Genomic DNA, 27,638 nt, shown 5'->3' with positions numbered 1-27,638 from the left:
GGTTTTGCACGCTTCGAATTTTTTTTCATTATTTTTGGTTGCTAGGGAAGGAAAGCCGGTTGTCGATAAGTGTTAAATCCTTCGCATATTTTTGAATACCAAAAATTGTTGCGGTGGTAGCGCCATCGGAATGCCTTTTATCTATCGAAAATCATTCGGCAGAAATGATACAGTTGTACGCTTGTGGACCGAAGAGTGGAACGCATTCCGGGTGTGTGCCTTTTTTGTGTCTTAATCTTTGAGCATAGACGATAAGGACTTTGAACTTGCTTCTTTCAGAGGCTTTTAGCATACCACATGAATAAAGTTAAGGTGAAACTGTGTGGGAGCCACAAATGAACGTCTTCAAATTTTTAAAGGCACAAGACTTGGAAACAGCTTTTTATATTTAATCACTAACTAAACTACAGAACCAAACGTTTTTCAACTCCGAGGGCGATAGTATTGAAAATAACTAGTAAAATTTTAGCAATTATCGAAAGAATGCATTTTCCTCCGAGGCACCGAACAATAAAACTTAATTTTTACACAATTTTCAAGTCCCACCCTTTATCCTCCAACAGATGAAACGGTATCAGTTTTAAGAAGCGAAAAAGTGGAACTGACATGCCCGATCGACATCGCAACCTGCGGCGAGCTGCACTCGCTCAAGTGGTTCAAGGGCACCGATCGCATCGCGGTCGTCTCCGGTGACGGCGAGGTGGCCAAGGTCGAGGGCAGCTACAACGATCGTCTGTACCTGGCCCACGAGGCGCAGAGCAGCCGGCTCATCTTTAAGAACGTGGAAATCTCCGACGAAGATACATATCTGTGTGAAACCACTTTTTTAGAGCCCTCCGAGTTGTGTGAGAACTCCGGGGCGTATAGTATAGCACTCAATGTTTACGGTAGGTGACAATCGAAGTAGGCTGACAATGACTAACAAAATTGCTTGATGTTTTGATTTTTGGCAGCCATACCCTCTGTAATAGCACTCCAGGATGGCAGTAGAAATAGTATTAAGAACGGTTCACACGTGGGACCGATGCGGGAAGGTCAGGATCTACAAGTCGTTTGTGAAGTTTATGGCGCCCGTCCAGTACCTGTGATAAGTTGGCATCGATCCGGGAACGTGGTTAGAGGTAAACCGGTGTCGTTATTGGAAAGCTTTATGTGACGAAATTCAATTTCTCTCGTTTTCCAATTTACCCCCACACACACATACAGATTCGCAGATTGTGGAGGACCACAATGGGCTGTTCACAGTCAAGTCAACACTATCACTAACCCTGTCGCGTCAGGAACTGGGTGCCACCTATAACTGCCGGGTCGAGATGAAAGAACTGCAGCTGGTTGTGGATAATCATTTTCATATCGATTTACAAGGTGAGCGCAAAAAATCCCTTTTCATCCGCTTACACTTGATTCCAATTTTTTTTCTCGCACGCAGTGAGACCTACAAAGATCAATTTATCCGGTGTCAAACATCACACGGTGCAGGGAACGAAAGTGTTGCTACAGTGCCAGGTAAGCGCCAATCATCCGACCGAAAAAATAGCTCCAAGTCATTTGCTTCAGTCGGAAGTCCTCCTCACTTCTCACCTACTCACCCGTTCGACACACAGAACACAGCCTACTACTACGTTTAATGATTGCGTGCCGAAAGGCAAGTTAATTGAATAAATTTGAATAATTAAATTTACTTTTACACCTTTTCCATGACGCCTCGACATAACGCCCTCAACCCCGTTTCGTCGCTCCGTTCTAAAACTTCCTGTGTGTCTATATGGTTTTGGACATTCATCCACCTGCCTGCTGCCTGCCGGCATACAATGTACCGCCCGGAAGGTGAGTGGCGCTCGGCCGGCTGCCAACATGACGTGGTACAATTCGTCCAAGCTGATATCGGACGAAACGAACGAGATCACCAGCATCAACACGAAAACGGTAAGGCAGTCCTGTCCCGATGATAACGAACTGAGAACCGCCCCCCCCCCCCCCCCTTCCGTTACACTCTTTCTCAGCGGTCCCTGCACGAATTCAAGCGCCAAGCGGCCTTGGCAAATGAGCGGTTTTAAAGGATTTGAGCGGGTCTTTTGTGTGTTTGCGGAGTGACATATTGGCCGAAGGTTTTAATTGCTGTTGGAAATATGAGTTTTTCTCCATCAACGGGATTTATTATTAGTGTGGAAGCATGACCGCAGGATTGTTTCGACAGGGATTTGTGGGGTTGCTTCTCTGCTATTTATCATATGCTAGCAGGATGGGGGTTGCTAGTGTTGTCATCAGGCTATACGGTTTTAGATTTATTTGATGATTTCGTTTTCAGTCCAATATTTGTGGTCGCTTCTAAACCATAGGGTTACTAGGATTAGGAATTAAGAAATGCTAGGAGGGAGAGAACGTGACTTTTTTTAATACATCAGTCGTTGCTCTACAAAATTAGATTCAAAACACAGAAAACGCCTTTTTCAACTCGGCTCGCGGTCACAGGATTGTTTGCCTTTGTTTTGACTTTGTAGTATCTCTGTTAATTCTCATCAAACTCACAACAAGAAATTCTTCTACGATTGGATTCTTTGCCACTTCACAATGGTCCAGAAACCAAATTTAGGGGGAAGTTTGGGTCTAGAACTGTACAACAACACTTTAGAGAAAAGCTTTCTTCTACAAAGTTGTTACATATGATAAAGCGCTTATTGAAAAATTATCAAAAATTAGGGTGACCAAAATTTTCGATGAAATCTAGCATCTACCATTTTTATTTTTATAGATAGTAGAAAAACTTGTTCTACAATGTTATAGCTCCATTAATTTTAAGTACCTTTGTAAAAAAAATTTTCTCTATCTACGAAAACAACCGATTTATATTGAAAAAAACACATTTTGTGCTCTAACTGTTTTATTTTAATTTTCACCTAAAAACTGTCTTTGAGCGATCTCTAGAGCTATTCAAGAGAAACAGTTTGCAATGCTGATATCGTAAATATCTCAATTCTACTCAAAGTTATTAATGTTTTTCATCAAAAAATAAGCGTTTTTCTTTTGTTTATCTTTTTTTTTTGGGGCAAACATAAAAAATATCTCTTGGTTTCGTTTGGAAGAGCATACCTAAATTTTTAAAATATGTTATTTTTTAAGTTTGAGTAAATTCAATTTAAAAACATGACATAATTTTCAATAATTTCATATATTATACTCGCAATAGCACGCTGATTTATTTTTTGGTATTTTTTCTCATAACTAGAAATAATTACCTCTAATTTGACCCAAAAAGATTAAAAATCTATCAACTGTTTTAAAAGTTATGAATTTTTGAAAATAGAATACATCGAATACAGCCGTTGGTCACCCTATTTAACGCAAAGTGCTTAAATTGTGCTCAAAATCGCAGGGATGGATCTGGTATTTAGTGAAATTTCGGTTTTCGAATTTTTTTTTGATGCCAAATGACTTAATTTTTTTTTTTTTTTTCAAAAATAGACTCTCTGGGACTTCGTCGATTTTTCAATTGTGGAAGGCGGAGTTTAAAACATTTAGAATTTATTTAATGGAATTGATTGCTAGTCTCTCGAAATTGCCTGTATAATGATATACACCAGCGGTTCTCAACCTTTTTTTGTCCACGTACCCCTTGGTGATATTTTTCATATCGATTGGAATGTTCTCGCATAGTGGAGAGAGTAGTGGTAGATCATGTTGTGGTAACGGGTGACAACTAAAAATCTGGAATTTTTTGAGGGCTCAACTATAATCCGCTAGGAAGGAAGCTGAAGACCAGCCTGCGTAGTGGACATAAAAAGACTTTTCCCTTTTTGTCAAATCATGGTTCAAGCCTAGTGGTTTGGCTATCAATTAAAATATATACCAGAACGAATGTTTGAACAACATTATGATTCCATTTCTTTCAAAACATTATACAGATGAATTTATGAAGAAAAAAAAATTATACAGATGAATTGGTCGGCGTGCGACCAGACCGAGCCAAGCGCCATTTTCTTAAAATTGAGTTTTTAGCACCAGTGGATGTGCAAACTGATAATCTATGTTCCATTAAAGAATGAAATCATTTGAACAGTTCAAATCTCTGTAGCACTTTGTGAAAAGAACGAAATTGCGTTCCAGAGTGAACCGTAAACACAGACATGACATCTAAAGAAAGTGATTGTTTGTTATTTAAACGCAAACTTTGCGATTTATTTTAACTAATTTCTCCGCTCCGGATAGCTCGTTAGTACGACTGTCTTCAGAATTAGATAAATAAACAACCAGGTGGTTTTCGTAGAGCCGAACTTCGTTTCAATGGGCACATCACTTTTTTTTCAGATCGACTTTAACTGTCCTACAGTACGGTCGCATTTTACCAACAGCTCGAGGCTAAGTCTTAGACTACCGAGAGATATTAAAATTTTGTTTTTCGCTTTCAACAGGCAATCTTTTTAAAAGACTACCTGTTGAAAGGCAAAGTAATAAATTTGTTTTTAAAGTTAACGAGTGTTTAGTGAATTAATTTGGTTTGAGATATTTCTACTTAAATTCTATAGTGAAGTGAAAGTGTAGTGAAGTTTTCCAGTTATGCCTAGAAAAAATAAAAAAACTCGCTTTGATGCGGCTTCAAGGAAACGTGAGGCATCTCCTCCAAGTGACACTGAAATTTCGACTAACAGGTATGATATTCTTTCTTCCGTTGGGGATCAAGAAATTCAAACTTCTCATACTGAGCATAAAGCCGTTATGAAGAAGGTTAAAGTTCCACCTATTGTGGTATTTGTAGCAAGTTTTAAAGCATTTCGATCAGAGCTTTCATCGTTTCTGTCGGATGTGAAAGTTAATTTTCAAATTGGCCGCCAAGGCGAAATTCGTATTTTGGCCGAATCTCTTGATGGCCATAAACATCTTTTACAGTATTTGACTGAAAAGATGTATAAATTTTATTCTTTTGATGCCAAAAACGAGAGACCGTTTAAGGCTGTTTTGAAAGGTCTCTCAAATGACCAAACTATTGAGGAAATTAAAGAATGTTTGTCAGAATCACTTGGTTTTGCTCCCAACCAAGTAATTTTGATGAAACGAAAGGCAAATGCCAAAATTTTTCAAACTGGAATACACCAGAAAAATTACTTAGTACATTTTGATCGTACCAAAGTACATAATTTGAAATGTTTGGAAAAAAATACGTGTTTTGTTTAACGTGCGAATAAAGTGGGATAATTTCAAGAGACATGGAGAAATCCATAATCTTACTCAATGTCGGAATTGTCAAGCCTATGGTCATGGAACTCGAAACTGCCATATGGCAGCAAAATGTATGATTTGTGGTGACACTGGTCACACGAAAGATATCTGCCCCGTGAAAGAGACCACTAATAGTTTCAAATGTGTAAATTGTGGGGGATATCACAAATCTAATTTCTTTAATTGTCCTGTAAGGTCAAAAATTATTGCTTCCAGACAACGTAGGAATTCTAAACAACCTGTTGTCAATGTGGGTAATCAAAGGACTTTCAGTACTGTTCAGGCATCACCAGCACTTTCATTAGCCGGTGTGTCTGTAGGTAATAATTTAAATTCAGATAACAAATTTCAGACAAAAAATCCTGTTCAGGCAACACCAGGCTGTTCATATGCCAGTGTCCTTACAGGTAATATTTCAAATTCAAACAGTAACAAACCATTCGTGTTTGGTGCTGAAAAGTCAGCCAGTATTGATTTAGGTAGTCCAACTCCAGAAAAGATTGAATACCTACAACAATCCATGCTGCAGCTAATGTCCGTTTTGTTGAACTGTAACTCGATGTACGAGGCTGTTCAAGAAGGTATAAAATTTACAACTAATATTGTTATGAAATTGAAATTCAGCAATGATTTTAAATAATGCTGTAAATTTTCTAAATTGGAATGCTCACTCTTTAAAAGCGAAAGAGGATGAATTTTTCAATTTTTTAACAGTCCACGATGTGCATATTGCAGTTGTGACTGAAACGCTTTTAAAGCCAAATATTAAACTAAAAAAGAACCCAAATTATATGGTTCATAGGTTTGATAGAATTGATGTTGTCGGTGGTGGAGTTGCAATAGTTATCCACCGTCGAATAAAACATCGTGTTTAACCCCATCTTGAGTTTGGGAATTGAGGTGAGCGAAAAAATTATTTCAAGGGAGATTTGCAAAAACTCACAAGAAATAAATCTAAATTTTTAATCATCGGTGATTTTAATGCGAAACATCGATCTTGGAATAATGCTCAAAGCAATTCCAATGGAAAAATATTGTTTAATGATTGCTCGGCTGGATTTTATTCAGTTTCATTTCCAAATGGTCCTACATGTTATTCTTCTATTAGGAATCCATCTACAATTGATTTGGCACTAACAAATCAAAGTCATTCATGCAGTGATTTATTAACTCATGCTGACTTTGATTCTGATCATCTTCCCATAACATTTTCTATTTCCCATGAAACTATTTTAAATCCCACTAGATCTGTGTTAAATTATCACAAGACTAATTGGGATAGATATCGTTCTACGATCGAGGAAAATTCGAATGATGATATTATTTTACAAAATAGTGCTGACATTGACAGAGCATTAGATAATTTTAGCAGCTTAATACTCAATGCCCGGAATTTATCAGTTCCTAAGGCAAGAGTGAAATTTAATGCACCAATTATTGACAGTGAACTTCAACTTCTTATACGTTTGAAGAACATACGGAGACGTCAATACCAAAGATCTCGTGATCCTGCTTTGAAAATTATTTTTCAAGAACTACAAAAGGAAATTAAACATAGATTCACTCTCTTGCGAAATGAGAATTTCATGAGAGAAGTTGAACAACTAGAAACTTTTTCAAAACCTTTCTGGAAGCTTTCGAAGGTTCTTAACAAACCCTCGAAGCCCATTCCAGTCCTTAAAGATGGTGATTGCATTTTTCTAACGAATGAACAAAAATCTCAAAAACTTGCTCAGCAGTTTGAGAGTGTTCATAACTCCAATTTGAACGTAGTAAGTCCTATTGAAAATGAAGTAAACCAAAAGTATGGTCAGATCCCCACCCAAGAATTTCTTTCCGAAGAGGTATTGGAGACAAACTTCAATGAGGTGCGAACCATTCTCAAAAAATTCAAAAACATGAAAGCACCAGGAGTTGATGGGATTTTATATATCCTCATCAAAAGACTTCCCGAAAACTCTTTAAATTTCTTGGTAAAAATTTTTAACAGATGCTTTGCACTAGCACATTTTCCTACGAAATGGAAAAATGCCAAAGTCACTCCAATTTTAAAACCCGAAAAGAATCCAGCTGAGGCATCAAGTTATCGACCAATTAGTTTACTTTCCTCTATTAGCAAACTTTTTGCAAGAATAATTCCTAATAGAATGTTAACACATATTAATGAGAACTCAATTTTTGCAAATGAGCAGTTTGGTTTTCGCCATGGGCATTCCACTACTCATCAGTTACTTAGAGTAACAAATATGATTCGAACTAATAAATCTGAAGGCTATTCGACTGGAGCTGCTCTTCTAGATATAGAAAAGGCATTCGACAGTGTTTGGCGTAAAGGTTTAATAGCTAAAATGTCAAATTTCAGTTTTCCGCTTTACCTCACAAAAATAATACAAAGTTATTTAACTGACCGCACTCTCCAGGTTAACTATCTAAATGGTAAATCTAATAGATTGCCTGTTAGAGCTGGTGTGCCTTAGGGAAGTATCTTGGGCCCAATCTTATATAACATATTTACTTCTGATCTTCCTGATTTACCACCAGGTTGTGAGAAATCTCTGTTTTGTGACGATACAAGCATTTCCGCAAAAGGAAAAAGCTTTCGTGTTATATGCAGTCGGCTACAAAAAAGTTTAGATATATTTTCTTCATACTTGCAGAAATGGAAGATTTCTCCTAATGCTTCTAAAACACAGTTAATTATTTTTCCTCATAAGTCAAGAGTTTCATTTCTCAAACTCACCCATAACCACGTTATTAAGAAGAACGGTGTGGTCTTAAATTGGTCTGATGAAGTTAAATACTTAGGGCTAATTTATGATAAGAATCTTACTTTCAAGGAGCACATTGAAAATATCCAGTCAAAGTGCAATAAGTATATCAAATGTTTATATCCTCTTATCAACAGGAATTCTAGACTTTGTCTCAAGAATAAACTGTTAATTTACAAACAAATTTTTAGGCCAGCAATGTTATATGCAGTTCCCATCTGGACAAGTTGTTGTGCAACCAGGAAGAAGACACTTCAAAGGATTCAGAATAAACTTTTGAAAATGATTTTGAAGCGTCCTCCCTGGTTTAGCACGGACGAGCTACATAGGCTCACTAATGTAGAAACATTAGAAAATATGTCAAGCCAAATTATCAACAAATTCCGACAAAAATCGTTGCAATCCCCAATTATCACTTCACTTTATAGTGAGTAAGATAGTTTTAAGTTTCGTTTTATTCCTTTTATTCCTTTTTTTCTTGACAAGTAGGTTTAATAATTTTCCTACAATTACATTATCTTAACTGCGAAAGCTAATAATATTCAATAATACTAAAAAGCGTACAAACATATATAATAGTGTTGAAATGTCACCATTTGTGGAAGAAAACACAATACTAGTTCTGAATAGATATTTTAGTACATAAATAAATCATTACAAACTCCCCCCCCCTATAAAAAAAAAACTTTTTTTCAAGATCTTGTTGAGCCAGACCGAACCAAGTGCATTTTATTTTCATTTGTTATTTTTCAAATAAAACTTAATTTTTTCTTGTAACAAACGTCAGGACTGGGTTAATAGACGTTAAATCAATAAAATTAGACAATACCCGCTTCAAAATACCAGAGCATTTCATATTGATACTATCTTAACACTTACCACTTGGTGCGTTTTGGCACCAGGAAATAGAGCAACAGAAATAAAGCTTTGCTTGTCTATCAGCTGTATAATTTTTGATACAGGTTGGACTGAGAGATAAAGCAGCGTTGATATCTATGTAATACGTTTGACTAGTGAGAAAAATTAGCTTGTTTAATAGTCAAGTTAATATGCTGTAGTGAATACGTTCGACCAGACCGAACTGAAGACCATTTTTTTTAAATTTTTGTTCGACCAGAGTGAACTGAGTGCATAAGTGTCAAAATAAAAACCAAATATTTTATCAATTATTGCTGTTTTTCGTGTATTTATGATAACAGGACATTCATTAAGTCCTGTTCATTACGTGTTAGCATTGAATTAACGATAAGTTCAAACACGATTAATTTATGGGTGGTCAAACTTCAATTGCTGATTACTCAAAACAATGTGTTTGGCGCTTGGTTCGGTCTGGTCGCACGCCGACTAATTGTGCATGTGGTTTAGCCAGAAAAAATATCATCACAGTACGTCGAAAACACAAACGTTTCTAAGCAATCACTCGACTCCATTTGAACCCCAAATACGCAACCCAACGAATCCACCCCAGTATCGCCCAATCGAAGAGTTCCTTGGGATTTTGAGTTCCTTTGGTGCAAAAATAACTAGAAATTAACGAATTGCGAACAGTTGATCGGTAAAATCAAGAGATGCATTCGAAAAGCGAACTTGAAGGCCGTACAATGCTCTTGTTTCGGCATCAAAAGAAAACTTCGTCGAGAGGCCGGTAACGGACCTTTCTCAAATGTTCAATATTTTTTGTTAGTTCACAATGAATATATCTTCATGAGAAATAAATCAGTTTTTCTTTAATTTCTTCCACCTTTTTTGACAGCTGAAGAAAAAAATCCAAATTTTTAGTTAACACCTGTTAGTTTGGCTCAGGTTTCAAAATGAACTATGGTATGTTTGATTGCTACAGTCATGTTTTAGGAGAAAGATTGAACAACAAATGAAGTATTATAAAAAGAAATTGCTTTGTCCGCCATTACTGGTTTTTCTTTCGCGTACCCCCTGAAAGCTGGGGTACGCGTACCCCTGGTTGAAAACCGCTGATATACACTATAACTAGCATCGAATACATTATTTTTCATAAGGGTGGTTCATCTATTCGACATAAGGTGGTTCATAATATTGTGTAAAAATGAGTATAAAATGATAAAAATCACTTTTCACTGAATACTAATAGAAAAATTCCTGAAAATATAATATTCGTTATATCATTGTCGTTAGGGTGGCAATGTTGAATTGGAGAGAATACCATGTAAAATGGCAAGATATTACAAAACAAATTTACAAAATATTTCAAAAAAACTACTCTGTGCAAAAAGAATTATCTCAACCAAAATTAAGATTGTGTCCCGCGGAAAATGTAAAATGTTTTCATGTCATTCGCAAAATCACGCACGGTGATGTTTTCGGTTCCAAGGTCATAAAAGTACATGAAACGGTGGAAACTGATGGAGTAGGTTTTTTTTTATTTTGTTTGAAAAATTCTGCTTTCTAGGACACTTGTACTTGTTCTTTTCAAATGTTGTACCAGACAATTTATTCGTTTTATTTAATACAATAATGTCCTTTGCCAACACTTGATCGAACACACAGTGCTCTGCCCTGGTTTATATGATCGGACAATAGACTGTGTCGATGTTATTCAGTGATAATAAGAGTATAGGGATCTCAATCAGATTCGCAACACAATTGATTCGTTGTTTTTGGGTTTGCGTCGTTTTGACAGTTCGACCATACATTTTCTGTCAAGTTTACATCATCAGAACGTGAACGTGCCCATTGGCTGAAGCTTTGCATAGCTGTTTTTATAGGCAAAAGATGCCATTTTGTGCTATTGGTTTAATTTTTTGAACACAACTCATTTTTGAAAAGCTATTGAAAAATGCTATTTCGGATTGATATTGATGATTACAAATATTTTTTGAGCCAACACGGTTCCTTTGAGCGATGTGACGTTTTCGGCAAAGTTGAAGATAATAGTTTTGTCTTTCAAAAAAAAAAAAACACTCTAAAAACAAATTAATAATTTAAAAAAAATAAAGGAAAGTTAAAAATTAATTATCCAAAACAGCCCATTTAAAAAAACTAATTTTTGTTTATAAAAACTACGAAAGATTACCTGAACAACGAAACCGGTCATGGAGAAATCAGAAAAAAAAGTTATAATTTTTTTTTATTAATTTTTTTTCACAGGGAAAATTCTTTTTTGAAGAAGAAAGTTATTATTCACAACTTTACCAGATACACTGTGTCAACCAAATAAACCGTTTTGACTGTAAAAATATTCTTAATTCCTCATAGAGTGCTGTATTGGAAATTGAAAATATGTCTACAGTAGAAACGGTTTGTTTGATTGGTATAGTGTCTTCGGCAACGTTGTTGACAATATTTTGTCCTTTCAAAAGAAAAACATGCCTTTAAAAAAAAATAATTGAAAAAAAAATTTTTTCAAAAAATATTTTTTTAAATGATAACTTATTTTTCGTGATTTCTAAATGATCAGACTGGTTTCATTGTTTTGGTAATCATTTGAAATGGGCTCTTTTAAATAATAAATTTTTAATTTTTCTTCTAACTTTTTTTTTGAATTTATAATTTTATAGGTGTATTTTTTTGGAATGACAGAATTATTATCTACAACTTTGCCGAAGACGTCACACCAATCAAACGAACAGAAGTGCTTATTTGATTTTATACTCATTTTTCACAATATTATGAACCACCCTATGCCGAATGAATGAACCACCCTAATGAAACATAATGTATTCGATGCTAGTTATAGTTTATTTCCCTCTACAGGCTATTTCGGGAGACTAGTGATCAATTTTAAAAGATAAATTCTAAAAATTTTGAACTCCGCCTTCCACAATTGAAAAAACGAACAAGTCCCAGAGAGTCGATTTTTGCAAAAAAAAATTTTTTTCAGATGACACCAATTCTCGACGTTTCATGCGTTTTTAAGTCATTTGGCATAAAAAAAATCGAAACCGAAATTTCACGTACACCCCCCTTGGGTGATTTTTCGGTTTCCAAAAAGACAAAACTTCAATCGCTTTGCGATTCCGATTGAGCTGAAATTTTGCACAGGGGGTTTTTCGAGCACGTGAATATTTTGTATAGGGTTCTTTTGAAATTCGAGATGACCATTTTGGCTGGCACCCTAGTAAGCAGTCGGAGATTTTTGGGAATTAAATCGAAAGCAACATAAAGGCTGTGGACACAGAAAAAAAAAAAACAATGTTCTTCTAAGACGTGCTTTTAATCAGCAAACTGAAAATATGTTGAGGCGTTTGCAAAATAAAATTTTAAATGATTAATCACTTTATTATATTATTCTGAAGTTGATGTTGTGAGACTTTGAACCCACGTTGCCAGTAATCCCTTCCCCTTTTTACCGATCATTAAGATTACAGTAGTTTAACGTATCTTTGCTTACGATGAACGATTTATAAATTCAGCATTATGACTCATACCTCACCGCGCATTAGATCATGTTGAAATCAAAACGGAATAATTCGCTAAACATGTGAAAAGGGCCCAAGTGCCATATGTAAACAAGCCACAATTTCACGTTTTCCAATGAATACAAACTTAATCTACCCATACAAATAAAATTGTTTGATTAAGAGTTAATTCTTTTATCAATAAATCTTATTGGTAAGGGCAGATTTCGTTTGTATTAATCAAAAAACGAGAAAATTTGGCTCGTTTACATATGGCACATGGGCCCTTTTCATATGTTTGGCAAGATATGAGGTAAATTTCTGGTCTCTATACATCATCGCGGATCAGTAAATAGGGGAACTGCTCCATTGTTCATCTCAGCCCATATATTCATCTATTAAAACATGAAAACACCATTGAAAACAGGAAGAAACGCATATTTTCTAACTAAACCAATCTGCTGATCCATGGAATGGATTCTTCTTAGTTCACTTTGGATTTCTCAGAAAGTAAAGTTCTCATAAACTCACTCAAAGCTCTAAATTTGATAATATAGTCGGGCATCTGCACTCGAAAACTCATTAAATTCAATCATCTACCTCAGAAAACAAAATCCGCGCATTGCTCTATACGGCTACACTGTGAATCGTTCAGCAGCCAACCAAAGTTTTTTTCATCATAGGTGGACCACTTTTTATTTTAATCACTAAACAAAATCACTCACTACACTAGGAATGAAATATTCACCTCAAATTTCCAAAAACAAGCTTAAATTAGCAGAAATACATGAGATTCTACAATTCCTAAATTGGGTCGTAATTCGTGAAACGGATCACTAAAAATCGCGATGTCTAATTTTTTCAAATAAGATTAAAAACTTCAAGAGTTCCACTCGGGAAGTTGATTTTCCAATTTTTATTGAATTTGAGTTAGTTTACAAGTTGTTATTGTCATTTTAAATTTAGGTCAAAATTGTTTTCAAACAGACATAGCTTCAAAAGTATTGCATCGAACTTGATGAAATTTTCACAGCAGATGCATCCTGAGTTGTAGTTTACGAAAATATTTTTTTTGAAGAAAAAAATATTTTTTCAATAGTAACTATTTAAAACAAAATGTTGAAAATCTATGTTCTGGGGCACTGAAAAATCTGAAAAAAATCACAATTATTTTCGGTTAAAATTTCGAAACTGCCCTGAAAATTTCGCGGTGGTGATATTTTTTGATCAAAAGATATGGGCCTTCAAAGTTGGTGCCGCAACGAAATTTTTCAAGCGAGAAATGCTCCTAAACCAGGTTTTCTTCAGTTCTCATACCAAAAAGTGCACCATAATGGCTAAAAGTAATAGCACGGGCGATCTTAACCCGCTGATGCGTTCTGTACGGTTGTCCCCTAACTAAATTTTGCATTATTTTTTTATTAAAATGTGTATGTAGGCACGCGAGTTGTAAGAGGCATAAAATAGACTGTCTTCATCATTGAGATGGGTAACAGACTAAGCATATTTTGACTATTTTGCGACTAAAAATCATTTCTATTAAACTAATTTTATAAACCTTACAGAATTTTTGCATATAACTGAAACTGGGATTGTCAATAGTAGTACTGCTCACTCGCTTCTCGCTTGAAAATGCGCTTGGCATCAACTTTAAAGGCCCATATCTTTTGATCAAAAAATATCACCACCGCGAAATTTTCAGGCAGTTTCGAAATTTCGTCAAAAATACTTGTAATTTTTTTCAGGTTTTTCAGTGCCCCAGAACATAGATTTTCAACATATTGTTTTAAATAGTTACTATTGAAAAAATATTTTTTCTTTAAAAAAAATATTTTCGTAAACTACAACTGAGGATGCATCTGCTGTGAAAATTTCATCAAATTCGATGCAATACTTTTGAAGCTATGTCTGTTTGGAAACAATTTTGACCTAAATTTAAAATGACAATAACAACTTGTAAACTTACTCAAATTCAATAAAAATTGGAAAATCAACTTCCCGAGTGGAACTCTTGAATTTTTTAATACTTATTTGAAAAAATTAGACATCGCGATTTTTAGTGATCCGTTTCACGAATTACGACTCAATTTTAACTGTATGTATTTTTATCTGTTTTCACTGCGTTGAAGAAAATCGAAAGTTGCCAAATCAGTTTCGGTTAATACGCCAAAATCATACTGAAAATGTTAAATTATTCCGGCATAATTGACATAAATCGATAGCACTGCAGTGGTTACCTAGGTTACCTAGGTACCAATTTTGCACGTAAATAACTACAGCGGATATCTAGGTAACCTACTACGACGGGCTGCGGCTACGTTCATTCATGATAATGTGATTCATTCATGATTAACAGTGTGATGAGTATGGGGGCGTCGTGAGATGAATAATTGAGTAGTGATTCAAGTTTTGAGATGGATATGGAAGCGTTGTGAAAAATGGTTTGTTTTACAAAATTCAGGATAAATACAGCTAAGTTTACTAAATATACAATGCTGAACAATTTCATAAGAGCACGTAAGTGCATATTGTTTATTTGTTCAATGATTTCGTGAAAATTTGGTGTTTTATCCGTGCATTCTTCGTGAATATCGGCTTAATGAGATGAATAATGGAGCAGTTCCGCTATATATTTTAGATGACATTTGACCATTTTGGGTTATTTTCCATCTTGGTGGGCACCTTGGATTCCAAAATGTTTGGAATCTGACTTGCAAATGCACAAACGCTAGGTTATAAATTGAAAATAGATAACTTTTCTTAGAGCAGAATTCTATTATTTTAAATCTGTTACATTCAAATAATTTGCAATAAGAATGATGTCGGCTTGTAGAATAAAAACAGTAAGGTTTTTTCAAGGCGTATATGGAAAACTAGATGCAGATAAACAATATTAGAGCTAAAGAAAAAAAACTTTTCAGTGCGATTAAGGCAAAAATACGAAAAAGGAAACTTTTCAGAGCGTAGATTTTTATTGAATTATAGACTAAGCGAAATGATATTCAATAAATTGTAATTAAGCCAGATATTCCAAGAAATAGTATACTCTCAAAGAAAAACCAACTTTGAAAACTTACAACGCATAAACCTTGCGATATAGAATCGAAGTTAGTGCATAAAACTATATTTAATCAGTAATTGTAAAAGTAGCAGCACTCATAAATTTGCAGAAAGTTTCCGATAGTACACGTAGCATGCATCAACAATCAATCGGTCCTAAACTCTAAATAGTTGCCGTAAAAAGATTATAGCTTTTTACTCATTCCTGTGAATTCTAGATCCCCTAGTATATGCAAAAGCTATAATCTTTCTTATTATTTTTTTCCAGTTTGAGCTCTAGGGCCAAACCTGTGTTTACCAGTGTAATGCGAGTAAAAATATTTTCATATTTTCTTGAATTCATTGAAAATCATGGCAGAATTACATAAACAGATTACAGCTACCACACTAATGCAGAGTATTCAAAATTTGGCAGATTATTAGGGTAAAAGGTTTTTTTTATCGCTCGTAGAAATTGCTCACAATATTCCTTATAAAACGCAAAAAACTTTTTTTTCTAATCAGTCACTACATTGTCGTAAATGAACCAGGTATTTAACAACTCATTCTGAGAACCTGAAAATTTATTTGTTACACCCTTCCCCTTACGGACGGTTGTCCAGGTAGCATTTCCGAGCTGCTTAACATTTTTTCCCCTGGTTTGTCACAGCGCCGAACCGTGTGGCAACAAATCTCTGAAAGTGATTGATTTACAGGCAAATAATCAACATGGCAATACGTATATATATTACCTATCGATTTGTCGCAGAGAGAGAGAGAGTGAGAGAGTACGTACAGACACAACCCGCAAAATCACCATCATTCAGAAGGGATCCATTTAATCCAACAGCAATTAATCAAATGCGATGCTCAGAACGAACCACGAACTCGAACACTTTTTCATCTTCTTCTATCACCGGCTACCGGCGTTGCCAAGTCAAACCAAAGCCGCCGTTTGCCGTCATTTTGATTCGACATTGATCTTGCTTGAATTCGCCAGGGACCATCACTGCACTGGCGTCGGTGTTCCACACACATAGACATGCGAGAGAGAAAAAAATTCTAAATTTAGAATTGATTTGACTGTGATTGATACCGAAATGAGGTTTGCTCTAGTTTACCCGTTCGTTTTTTTTCGTGTCTTGATTTGTCTCTCAAATGCACTTCTCCACGAAAAAAAATAAAGGTCGTTCCGAACCCGCCACTAATCTCAGTTTATCTAATCGAATGTCTTTTTTTACTCATTCTATCGCCCTGGTTCCTGTGTGCAGTACTTGCAAAACGACGGCACGTTCGAGACCATAAGCCAAATGATTTTCACTGCAACTCGCTTCGAGAACGGTGCCTCGATGCGTTGCGAAGCGGACAACATCGTGATGCGTGAGGATGGCGACCGGCCACTACACGATACCCTCACGCTCGAGGTCATGTGTGAGTATCAAATAACCCCCCCTCCATCCTTTTAAGCCTTAATCCTTCCTTTCCATGGTTTTGCCATCAGCGGAAATCCCACCGAAATCAATCACTTCCAGCATGTTACGCCACGTCGCACCGCGCGGTGACATGATTTATGCTTATTCTGGCCATCCGCCATCAGAGCCCTGGCCAGTACACGAATTAAGTCCTGAGTGGCCAATAACTGCTACCACTAACCCACATATCTTTCCGTCCGTGTGTCTGTGTCTGTGTTCATTTCATTTCTCCGTTTGTTTTTGTGACTTCTATTTCATTCCGTCTCTCGGCAACGGATCACTTGCACACAGATCCACCGGTGGTATCGGTCAAACCGGACAATATCACCGTCAACGAGACGCACGATTTTCTCGTCTTCTGCGACTACGAGGCCAATCCGGCCTCGCTGGAGAGCGTCAAGTGGTTCCGCAACGGACAGGAGATCAAACTGAACAACGTCCGCCACGAGGGTGGCAACCCGGAACAGACGGCCCTGCTGATCAAGAACTCAACCCGAGCTGACATCGGCGCGTACACCTGCGAGCTGTCCAACACCATCGGATCCGATGTGTCCGATAACGAGATTTATGTGGATGTTCTATGTATGTATTAAAAACGGTTGTTGTTGGTTTAGTTTTTTTTTTCTCCCGATTTTCAATTTAGCATTTGTCTAACCCGCCTTTACTGTTACTCGGTTTCGAAGCAATTCTAAACTGAACTCACAAGCGAAATTCGTCTGGTTGTCTGTGACAGTGAAAGAGCAGTAAAGTGGTTCCATTGTTAATGCGCTACTATCAATCACCTCTTTGTCGTTCGTAGAGGGGAACATGTCGCCTTTCACCAATAAAACGGAGCCCGACTCTGAAGCTCGGTTCTCGAAATGGCCAACCTTTAATCGGTGCCTTTAAGTTACTTACCCGCAATAAATTCAAACATGCCAGGGAATGAAACATGAGCTGCAAGTAGAGTTAAGGGTTCGCTTCCGGGCTGTTTGTTACTTTGCATTTCTTTGTTTTGTGAAGCATGTTAGTAAAACACACTATTATACTGCAGAAAGATAACTAAATGACAAAAAAAAAACGATTCCAATTGCTAACACTGCAAAAATTTGAGAAAAACAACACGCACAAAATTCTTAGTTCCAAATTTCTAAATCTATATATATCAAATTTGAAATGAAAAATCCACATTCCAGATTTCTAATTCGTGCTTTTAATTCCCAATTTCTAAACCGTACTGTTTTGTTCCCAATTCTTATTCCGCATCCTAATTCATAATTCGTTTGCTAACTCTAAATTGCAAACACCAAATTCATAATTACTATTACCTAATTTGCAAATCTTAATTTTTAATTTCCTGATTCCTAAGTTATAGTTCTGAATTCTCAATTTTTAATTTCTAGTAACAAATTCCTGAATCCTAATTTCAATTTAATATTTTTGATTTCAAATTTCATGTATTAAATTACAAACTGGAAATTCCGAATATCCGATTTTAAATTTCAAATTAGGTTTGGACACAAAGTTTCAAATTACAAAATTCGGATGAACCTAAAATAAAAGAATTGAAAATTAGAAACTGTGATTGACAAATTACAAATAACAAATTACAAATTACAAATTACAAATTACAAATTACAAATTACAAATTACAAATTACAAATTACAAATTACAAATTACAAATTACAAATTACAAATTACAAATTACAAATTACAAATTACAAATTACAAATTACAAATTACAAATTACAAATTACAAATTACAAATTACAAATTACAAATTACAAATTACAAATTACAAATTACAAATTACAAATTACAAATTACAAATTACAAATTACAAATTACAAATTACAATTTACAAATTACAAATTACAAATTACAAATTACAAATTACAAATTACAAATTACAAATTACAAATTACAAATTACAAATTACAAATTACAAATTACAAATTACAAATTACAAATTACAAATTACAAATTACAAATTACAAATTACAAATTACAAATTACAAATTACAAATTACAAATTACAAATTACAAATTTCAAATTACAAATTACAAATTACAAATTACAAATTACAAATTACAAATTACAAATTACAAATTACAAATTACAAATTACAAATTACAAATTACAAATTACAAATTACAAATTACAAATTACAAATTACAAATTACAAATTACCAATTACAAATTACAAATTACAAATTACAAATTCCAAATTCCAAATTCCAAATTACAAATTACAAATTACAAATTACCAATTACAAATTACAAATTACAAATTACAAATTACAAATTACAAATTACAAATTACAAATTACAAATTACAAATTACAAATTACAAATTACAAATTACAAATTACAAATTACAAATTACAAATAACAAATTACAAATTACAAATTACAAATTACAAATTACAAATAACAAATTACAAATTACAAATTACAAATTACAAATTACAAATTACAAATTACAAATTACAAATTACAAATTACAAATTACAAATTACAAATTACAAATTACAAATTACAAATTACAAATTACAAATTACAAATTACAAATTACAAATTACAAATTACAAATTACAAATTACAAATTACAAATTACAAATTACAAATTTCAAATTACAAATTACAAATTACAAATTACAAATTACAAATTACAAATTACAAATTACAAATTACAAATTACAAATTACAAATTACAAATTTCAAATTACAAATTACAAATTACAAATTACAAATTACAAATTACAAATTACAAATTACAAATTACAAATAACAAATTACAAATTACAAATTACAAATTTCAAATTACAAATTACAAATTACAAATTACAAATTACAAATTACAAATTACAAATTACAAATTACAAATTACAAATTACAAATTACAAATTACAAATTTCAAATTACAAATTACAAATTACAAATTACAAATTACAAATTACAAATTCCAAATTCCAAATTCCAAATTCCAAATTACAAATTCCAAATTACAAATTACAAATTACAAATTACAAATTACAAATTACAAATTACAAATTACAAATTACAAATTACAAATTACAAATTACAAATTTCAAATTACAAATTTCAAATTACAAATTACAAATTACAAATTACAAATTACAAATTACAAATTACAAATTACAAATTACAAATTACAAATTACAAATTACAAATTACAAATTACAAATTACAAATTACAAATTACAAATTACAAATTACAAATTACAAATTACAAATTACAAATTACAAATTACAAATTACAAATTACAAATTACAAATTACAAATTACAAATTACAAATTACAAATAACAAATTACAAATTACAAATTTCAAATTACAAATTACAAATTACAAATTACAAATAACAAATTACAAATTACAAATTACAAATTACAAATTACAAATTACAAATTACAAATTACAAATTACAAATTACAAATTACAAATTACAAATTACAAATTACAAATTACAAATTACAAATTACAAATTACAAATTACAAATTACAAATTACAAATTACAAATTACAAATTACAAATTACAAATTACAAATTTCAAATTACAAATTTCAAATAACAAATTACAAATTACAAATTACAAATTACAAATTACAAATTACAAATTACAATTTACAAATTACAAATTACAAATTACAAATTACAAATTACAAATTACAAATTACAAATTCCAAATTACAAATTACAAATTACAAATTACAAATTACAAATTACAAATTACAAATTACAAATTACATAATAACAAATCATAAATTACAGAATACGAATTGAAAATTTCAAAATTAACAAAATCCTGAAACGTTAGGCTCCAAATCCGTTATTGCTAGTAAGACTTGTAAAATCTGAAATCCCGAATCCAAAATTCAAATCCAAACCTAAACAAAAAGCCAAATCCAATACTAGATAATCTGAATTCAAAATTGATCCGAAACGCGTAATCTCAAATCTAAAATCCAAACTGCAGAAGTTAGAGTTCAAAATCCAAACACAACTACAAATTTAAAATTAAACATTTAAAACAAAAAAAAATAAATCGATAAACAAAATCAAAAATCTGCAATCCTGGATCCATGATCCAAGACCTTGAATCTTAATTTTAAAACCCGCAATTTAGAATCCAAAATCCATAATCCATAGTTCAAAATTCTGTTGATATGCAGACCTAATCTATTAGTTTTTATAAAGAAGTCCAAGTAAGCTTAGTTTAATGAATTTTCTATAAATACCCCCAGCTCTGTTATATATCTAACTAGTTGCTAATAAACCATCACTGCGATAACAACTCGTATATCTCTACAGGTTCTGGGCTCCCACAGCAGAAATAACCATAGTAACAGTTGCGTTGATTTTTAATTTTTTCGTCGAGCTCGAAGTAATTTTTTCCGGAAGTCTTATTGTAACTAAAACGTCGCGAAATATCGTTAAAATGGAGGAAGACCGTACTCAACGAGTGTACCTGTTCGATGGGCGAAATTTTTCCAATTGGAGTTTTCGGATGGAAGCATACCTGGAAGAGGTTGGTTTGCTGCATTGTATCCAGAAATCTCTGGAAGAGGAAGATTTTTTCCCGGATAACGAGGCAGAAGCTGCAGAAGTTGTTGCGGAGAAGGAGAGAAAGCGAATTCGGCGGAAGCAAGAAGACGCCAAATGCAAGTCAATCCTGATTCACAAAATTGCAGACTCTCAGTTGGAGTATATTCGAGGTGCGCGATCTCCAAAAGCCATTTGGACAACGCTAAAGCACACGTTTGAACGAAAAGGAGTTTCTGGAATTTTCTTTTTACTGAAACAGCTGGTCGGAATCAAGTACAACGGTCGTTTACCAATGGAAGATCATATTTTGGCGTTCGAAAAAGTAGTTCGAGAATTGGAATCTGCGGAAATGAAATTTGCTGAACCAGTGGTGGTATTTTTCCTCTTGCAATCAATGCCAAAGTCCTACAACCAGTTGATAACTGTATTGGAAACGTTACCAGTAGAACAGTGCTCTATGGAATTCGTCAAAACGAGGCTGCTTAATGAAGATGTCAAGCGGCAACACAGTGGTGAACAGCTGGAACCTGGTACGGCGTTTGCTGGTAAAGGTGGAAAATTCACTTTCAAATGTCACGCTTGCGGAAAACCTGGTCACAAACGAGCAAACTGTCCAGAAAACAAACCGGAACAATTTTCGGGAAAAGCTGGAAAGCAGAGGAAATCAAAAGCCAATCTATCGGAAATGAACGACGATGTGGCTTTCGTTACAGCAGAAGATAAATCCGAAGACGAGTTTCGCTGGGTTTTAGACAGTGGAGCATCCGAACACATGATAGGTGACAAGGAATATTTAGTGAATACTCGAAAATTGGAAACACCAGTAGTGATAAATGTGGCAAAATCTGGAGTTTCACTAACGAGCAGCTTTGTCGGTGAAGTTAAAATGGTTGCAGCTGTTGGAAATAGGAAACTGAATTGCACAGTTCACAATGTTTTGTATGTACCTGGTTTATTCACCAATTTATTTTCGGTAAAACAAATCGCAGAAAAAGGAGTGGAAGTTGTATTCAGTCGAAATAGTGCACGCGTTATGAGAGGCTCAGAATTAGTTTGTACAGCTAGTCGTAAGGGCCGATTATATGAACTCGACATGGAAGCTAAACGTACCAATTTGGCTATGATTGGAAAATCGGAAGAAAAAATGTCTTTGTGGCACCGACGGTATGGACATATAGGAAATGCTGGTCTGCAGAAGTTAATTCGTTGCAACATGGTGAAGGGCATCGATATTGGAGCAGATATTTCATTGGATTCGAAAGTTTGTGAGTCTTGTATGAAAGGAAAGCAAACGCGATTGTCGTTCAAAGAAGTTGATCAACCCCGTTCTACTCGTCCTCTCGATTTTATTCACACAGATGTATGTGGTCCGTTCACGCCTGCTTCCTGGAATGGCTACAAGGTGTTTGTGAGTTTTATTGACGACTACACGCATTTTACCGCAATTTACCCACTGAAAGCAAAGAGTGATGTACTGGAAGCTTTTAGAAAGTATGCAGCAATGGCCACCGCACATTTTGGAACAAAAATTGCTAAGTTGAGAAGCGACAATGGAGGAGAATATATCAACGAAGAATTCATCGCATATTGTGAAAATGCAGGAATTACCATGGAACCGACTGTACCATATACGCCACAACAGAATGGCGTTGCAGAAAGGATGAACAGGACAATAATGGAGCGCTCGAGGGCGATGCTTGATGATGCCGGATTTAAAAGGTCCATGTGGAATGAAGCTGTAATGGCTGCTGTTTATCTTATTAATCGTAGTCCATCGGCTGCACTGCAGGAGTCTAAAACACCATATGAAATGTGGTTCGGGCACAAACCAACTGTGTCAAAGCTACGAGTGTTTGGAAGTAAGGTGTTCAGTCATATTCCAAAGGAAAAACGATCCAAACTTGAAGCAAAAAGTCAGATCTGCTACGTGGTTGGTTACGGAATAAATGGATATCGGCTTTGGAATCCAGCTCAGCGGAAAATCATAATATCTCGAGACGTGATAATAGAGGAAACTAAACCAAAGGTTACTCATTGTCAAGATATGTATACAGATGATCATTTGGTAACAGATCAATTATCGTTGAACGAGAACAATCAGAATCCTGATACTGGAAACGCCGAACAGCAGATACAAGACGCTGAAGATAAACCCGATGTTGATATGGATGAAAGTGATGTAGAAGAGCCTGTTACGATTAGACGCAGCTTGCGTGAACGTAGGCCTCCAGATCGTTTGGCGTATTTCGATACATGTGTTGCTTTTGCTTTAAATGCGGAAAGTTTTGTGGAAGAGATACCGCAACAAATTGAAGAGCTGCAGAAACGCGACGATTGGCTGTTATGGAAAGCTGCTATAGACGAAGAAATGTGTTCATTGGAGAAAAACAATACCTGGGATCTCGTAGATTTTCCAGCAAATAAAAGAATAGTTCCGTGTAAGTGGGTGTTCAAAATTAAAGCAGGTGATGCAGTTCCCAGGTATAAAGCACGATTGGTAGCGAAGGGGTGTTCTCAACGTTACGGTTTCGACTATCAAGAAACTTACGCACCAGTTGTGCGTATGACTACTGTTCGGATACTGCTGTCAGTAGCGTTGCAACAAAATCTTCATCTACACCAAATGGATGTGTGTACTGCTTTTCTCAATGGCGAGCTCACAGAAACAGTCTACATGCGACAGCCACCAGGATTTGAGAGGGGGAATAAGGTTTGCCGTCTGAACAAATCACTGTATGGCCTAAAGCAAGCACCGCGTAGTTGGAATGAAAGGTTCAACAGGTTTCTGCTGAAACTGGGATTTAGGAGATCAAAATATGACACCTGTTTGTATGTGAAAAATACGAAAGGAGTATGTATTTACCTAGTGCTCTACGTTGATGATATTGTGCTAGCTTCTAATTCTTTGGATGAAATGATGCTTATTAAGAAAAGTTTACAAAGAGAGTTCGAGATGAAAGATATGCAGGAGCTTCGCCATTTCCTTGGTTTGAACATTAGTTTAAATAGAAGCAAAGGCACGTTGTCGATTAATCAATCTAAGTATATTGGTGATTTGCTGAAGCGTTTTGGGATGGAAAACTGTAAACCAGTATCTACCCCGATGGAAGTCAATTTGAAATTGGAAAAACTCAAAGAAAATGAATCAACAACTTGTCATCCATACCGTGAACTTATTGGATGTCTAACCTATCTAATGCTGTCTTCTCGCCCTGACATAAGCAATGCGGTAAACATTCTAAGTCGATTTCAAAGTAGTGCATCCGATTCACACTGGACTCATCTCAAGCGAATCTTGCGGTACCTTCAGGGGACGAGAAATTACTCCTTAATTTACCAACGAAGGAATAACGTTGAGCCAATTGTTGTATTCGCTGATGCTGATTGGGCCAGTGACATTACCGATCGTCGGTCAACATCTGGATATCTGTTCCAGGTTTTTGGAAATTCGATTTCGTGGGGAACAAGGAAGCAGTCTACTGTGTCATTGAGTTCCACTGAGGCTGAATACATATCTCTCAGTCAAGCTGCATGTGAAGCAACCTGGTTGAGGTATTTATTATCTGAGTTCAACGTCATTTTGAAAAACCCTACAGTAATCTTCGAGGACAATCAGTCATGTATCCACATTGCAACTGAACCACGAGATCAAAAGCGCATGAAACATTTGGATATACGGTATAACTACATCCGTGAGTGCGTCCAAAATGGTTCTATATTGGTGAAATATGTTCCTACTCGAAAGCAGCTTGCTGATGTCTTTACGAAAAGTTTACCTGCCGCAGTATTCAACGAGCACAGAAAGGCGCTTGGTCTGAGAGGGGGTGTTGATATGCAGACCTAATCTATTAGTTTTTATAAAGAAGTCCAAGTAAGCTTAGTTTAATGAATTTTCTATAAATACCCCCAGCTCTAACTAGTTGCTAATAAACCATCACTGCGATAACAACTCGTATATCTCTACAAATTCAAGTCCCGAGTTTATAATTCAAAATCATAAATTTTGATCCCAATTAAAAATTCATTATCGAGAGTTAGTAATTCATAAGCCTATATATATAGTCTGAGATCCACAACTCAAAACCCGACATTTAATTTCAAACATCCAAATACGGAACCCATAATCCAAGACCAAAAATCTAAGATCCAAATACTAGAATCCATAATGAAAATTCCAACATCCAAAGCTCACTACTATCTAACCGCAATTTAAAATTCCATATCCATTACAATCTCGGCAGCTAATACTGGAGTTCAAAATGTTAAATTATAGAGCGAAAGTTTAAAATCCATATTGCAAAATTCAAATTCAAGATTGAAAATTAAATATCTATGACCAAAAATCTTTTGAACACTTAAACCAAAATTCAAATTCCAGAATCAAACAATCCAAGATTCATGCTCCAAGACCCAAAATCTGAAATCCAAAAATAATGTGATATCCATAATCCGTAACTCAAAATCCAATTTTCAGAATTCAGAATCTAAATTCCCAGTTCAACAGAATAACAACAAAATCAAAGGACCGATATCTTAAACCAGAGTGCAGAATCGAAAATCGAGGGTCCTTGATACAGGATCTGAACTTAACATTTTAATTTAAAATCAAGAATGTTCAGAATACAATACAATTGTGGTCCCCGTGGCTCTGTGGTCAACGATGTCGGTCGGCTAGCTCTCACACACGGTTGTGATATCGAGTTCGATTCCCGATCGAGTCGAGGATCTTTTCGAGCTGGAAATTTTCTCGAGTCAGCACTGGGGCACGGTGTATCGTTGTACTTATCCTACACATGCAAAATGTGCTAAAAACAATATCGATAACGAATTCTCTTAACTTATAAAAGTAGTTGATCGAGACCGCTTTTAGCCCCCAAACTAAGCTTGTGATATTGTCAGAATACAATAACCCGTGATTTAAAGTCCTATCCCTGAAGCCAAATTACGATATAAAAGAACTAAAATCTTCCAAAATTTATAATCCAAAAGGTTTAAAATCAAAATCAATAATCAAATAAACTAAAAATATGAAATCCTAATCCTTAAAACTAAAGATATGAAATCGTAAATGTTCAATATAAATTAAAAAATTAAAAATAAATCAATATCCAAATTTCGACTCCCACAATCCAAGACCAAATAATCAAAATTTGGAATTAAAAAGCGAAAACTAAAAATTTAAAACCCGTAATTCAGAATCCGCATTGCAACATCTGAAATCCAAAATAGAAACACAAATTCAAAACCTAATTTCAAACATACGACCAAAGACTTTAAATACAATATGGAAAATCATAGGTTCTAAAAGCAAAATTCAAATTAAAAATCCAATCCGAAATCCAAAAACCTCTAATAGAAGATCCGTGATTCAAAAATCTGAATATAAAATTTAAAATTTAACATTCCAAATCTTCAAGCCATTGAAATCCTTTATGATGCATCATCAATAATACGTGTTCCAAATCTTAAATTTCAAAATTGAAAAGTCTGATTTGATATCTGGTTCCCGCGTTTTTTTTTTACGCGATACCGCACATATTCAAAACTTGTTATTTCATGGATTTTCGAATTAAACGGGGTTGGAAACCAACAACGTCTAAGTGTTTATTGAGTAAAATTATCATTTTAAAAAAAACCCTCCACTCTCCGAAAGATTCGAAATGACCGACAAAGAAGAATTCTAGTCGAAGAGCGTCTCGTGTTTTTTCTAAAGCTTTTTTTGGTGGTTTACTCTACGCGGATTTTTGATTCACCGCGGTTTTTTACGAGGATTTTTGAATAACACGGTTTTTTTAACGAGGTATGTATTCCCACTTGAAAAAACCTGACTGTATCAGAATTCCGAAATCTTGTACCAGATTAAATAATGTATCATGTAAAATCTAAAATAACCCAACAATTTCAAATCCATAACCAAAAATCTAAAATTCAAAATCCAGAATCCATGATTTAGATTCCGTGTTGCAAAAACCAAAATCTCAAACTCCAATCTCTGAAATCCAGAAATTCAATGTAGATTCATAACCTAAAAACAAAACAAAGCATAAAAGCCAACATTTTAAATCCATGAATAAAATAATAAATTTACGAATATTAGAGTTAAATGTATAAAATTCAATATCCAGAATAGTTATCCAAAATCTATATTCAGAATTCCAAAATCCGGAATTCTCAATTAAGAATCCGTATTCCAAAATCAAAGCTCCAGAATCTCAAATTCC

The 27,638-nt window shown here is 34.6% G+C and overlaps 1 protein-coding gene across 3 annotated transcripts in view; it reads left to right on the top strand.

Moving 5' to 3' along the window:
• The window catches only part of LOC129724760 (hemicentin-1), a 280,997-nt gene that overhangs the window by 196,338 nt on the left and 57,021 nt on the right, over window positions 1-27,638 (top strand). For all 3 annotated transcript variants that reach the window (XM_055679909.1, XM_055679911.1, XM_055679910.1), the window contains exons 3-9: window positions 564-887; window positions 954-1,121; window positions 1,207-1,365; window positions 1,430-1,506; window positions 1,828-1,926; window positions 16,666-16,825; window positions 17,158-17,448. In XM_055679909.1, the coding sequence (XP_055535884.1) occupies window positions 564-887; window positions 954-1,121; window positions 1,207-1,365; window positions 1,430-1,506; window positions 1,828-1,926; window positions 16,666-16,825; window positions 17,158-17,448 (1,278 nt within the window). The remainder of the gene's footprint in view (window positions 1-563; window positions 888-953; window positions 1,122-1,206; window positions 1,366-1,429; window positions 1,507-1,827; window positions 1,927-16,665; window positions 16,826-17,157; window positions 17,449-27,638) is intronic.

This window comes from Wyeomyia smithii, chromosome 2 (genome assembly GCF_029784165.1).
Source record: "Wyeomyia smithii strain HCP4-BCI-WySm-NY-G18 chromosome 2, ASM2978416v1, whole genome shotgun sequence".
Lineage (NCBI taxonomy): Eukaryota > Metazoa > Arthropoda > Insecta > Diptera > Culicidae > Wyeomyia > Wyeomyia smithii.
Note: the sequence above shows the minus strand (reverse complement) of the source record. Positions and strands in the feature narration are given on the sequence as shown.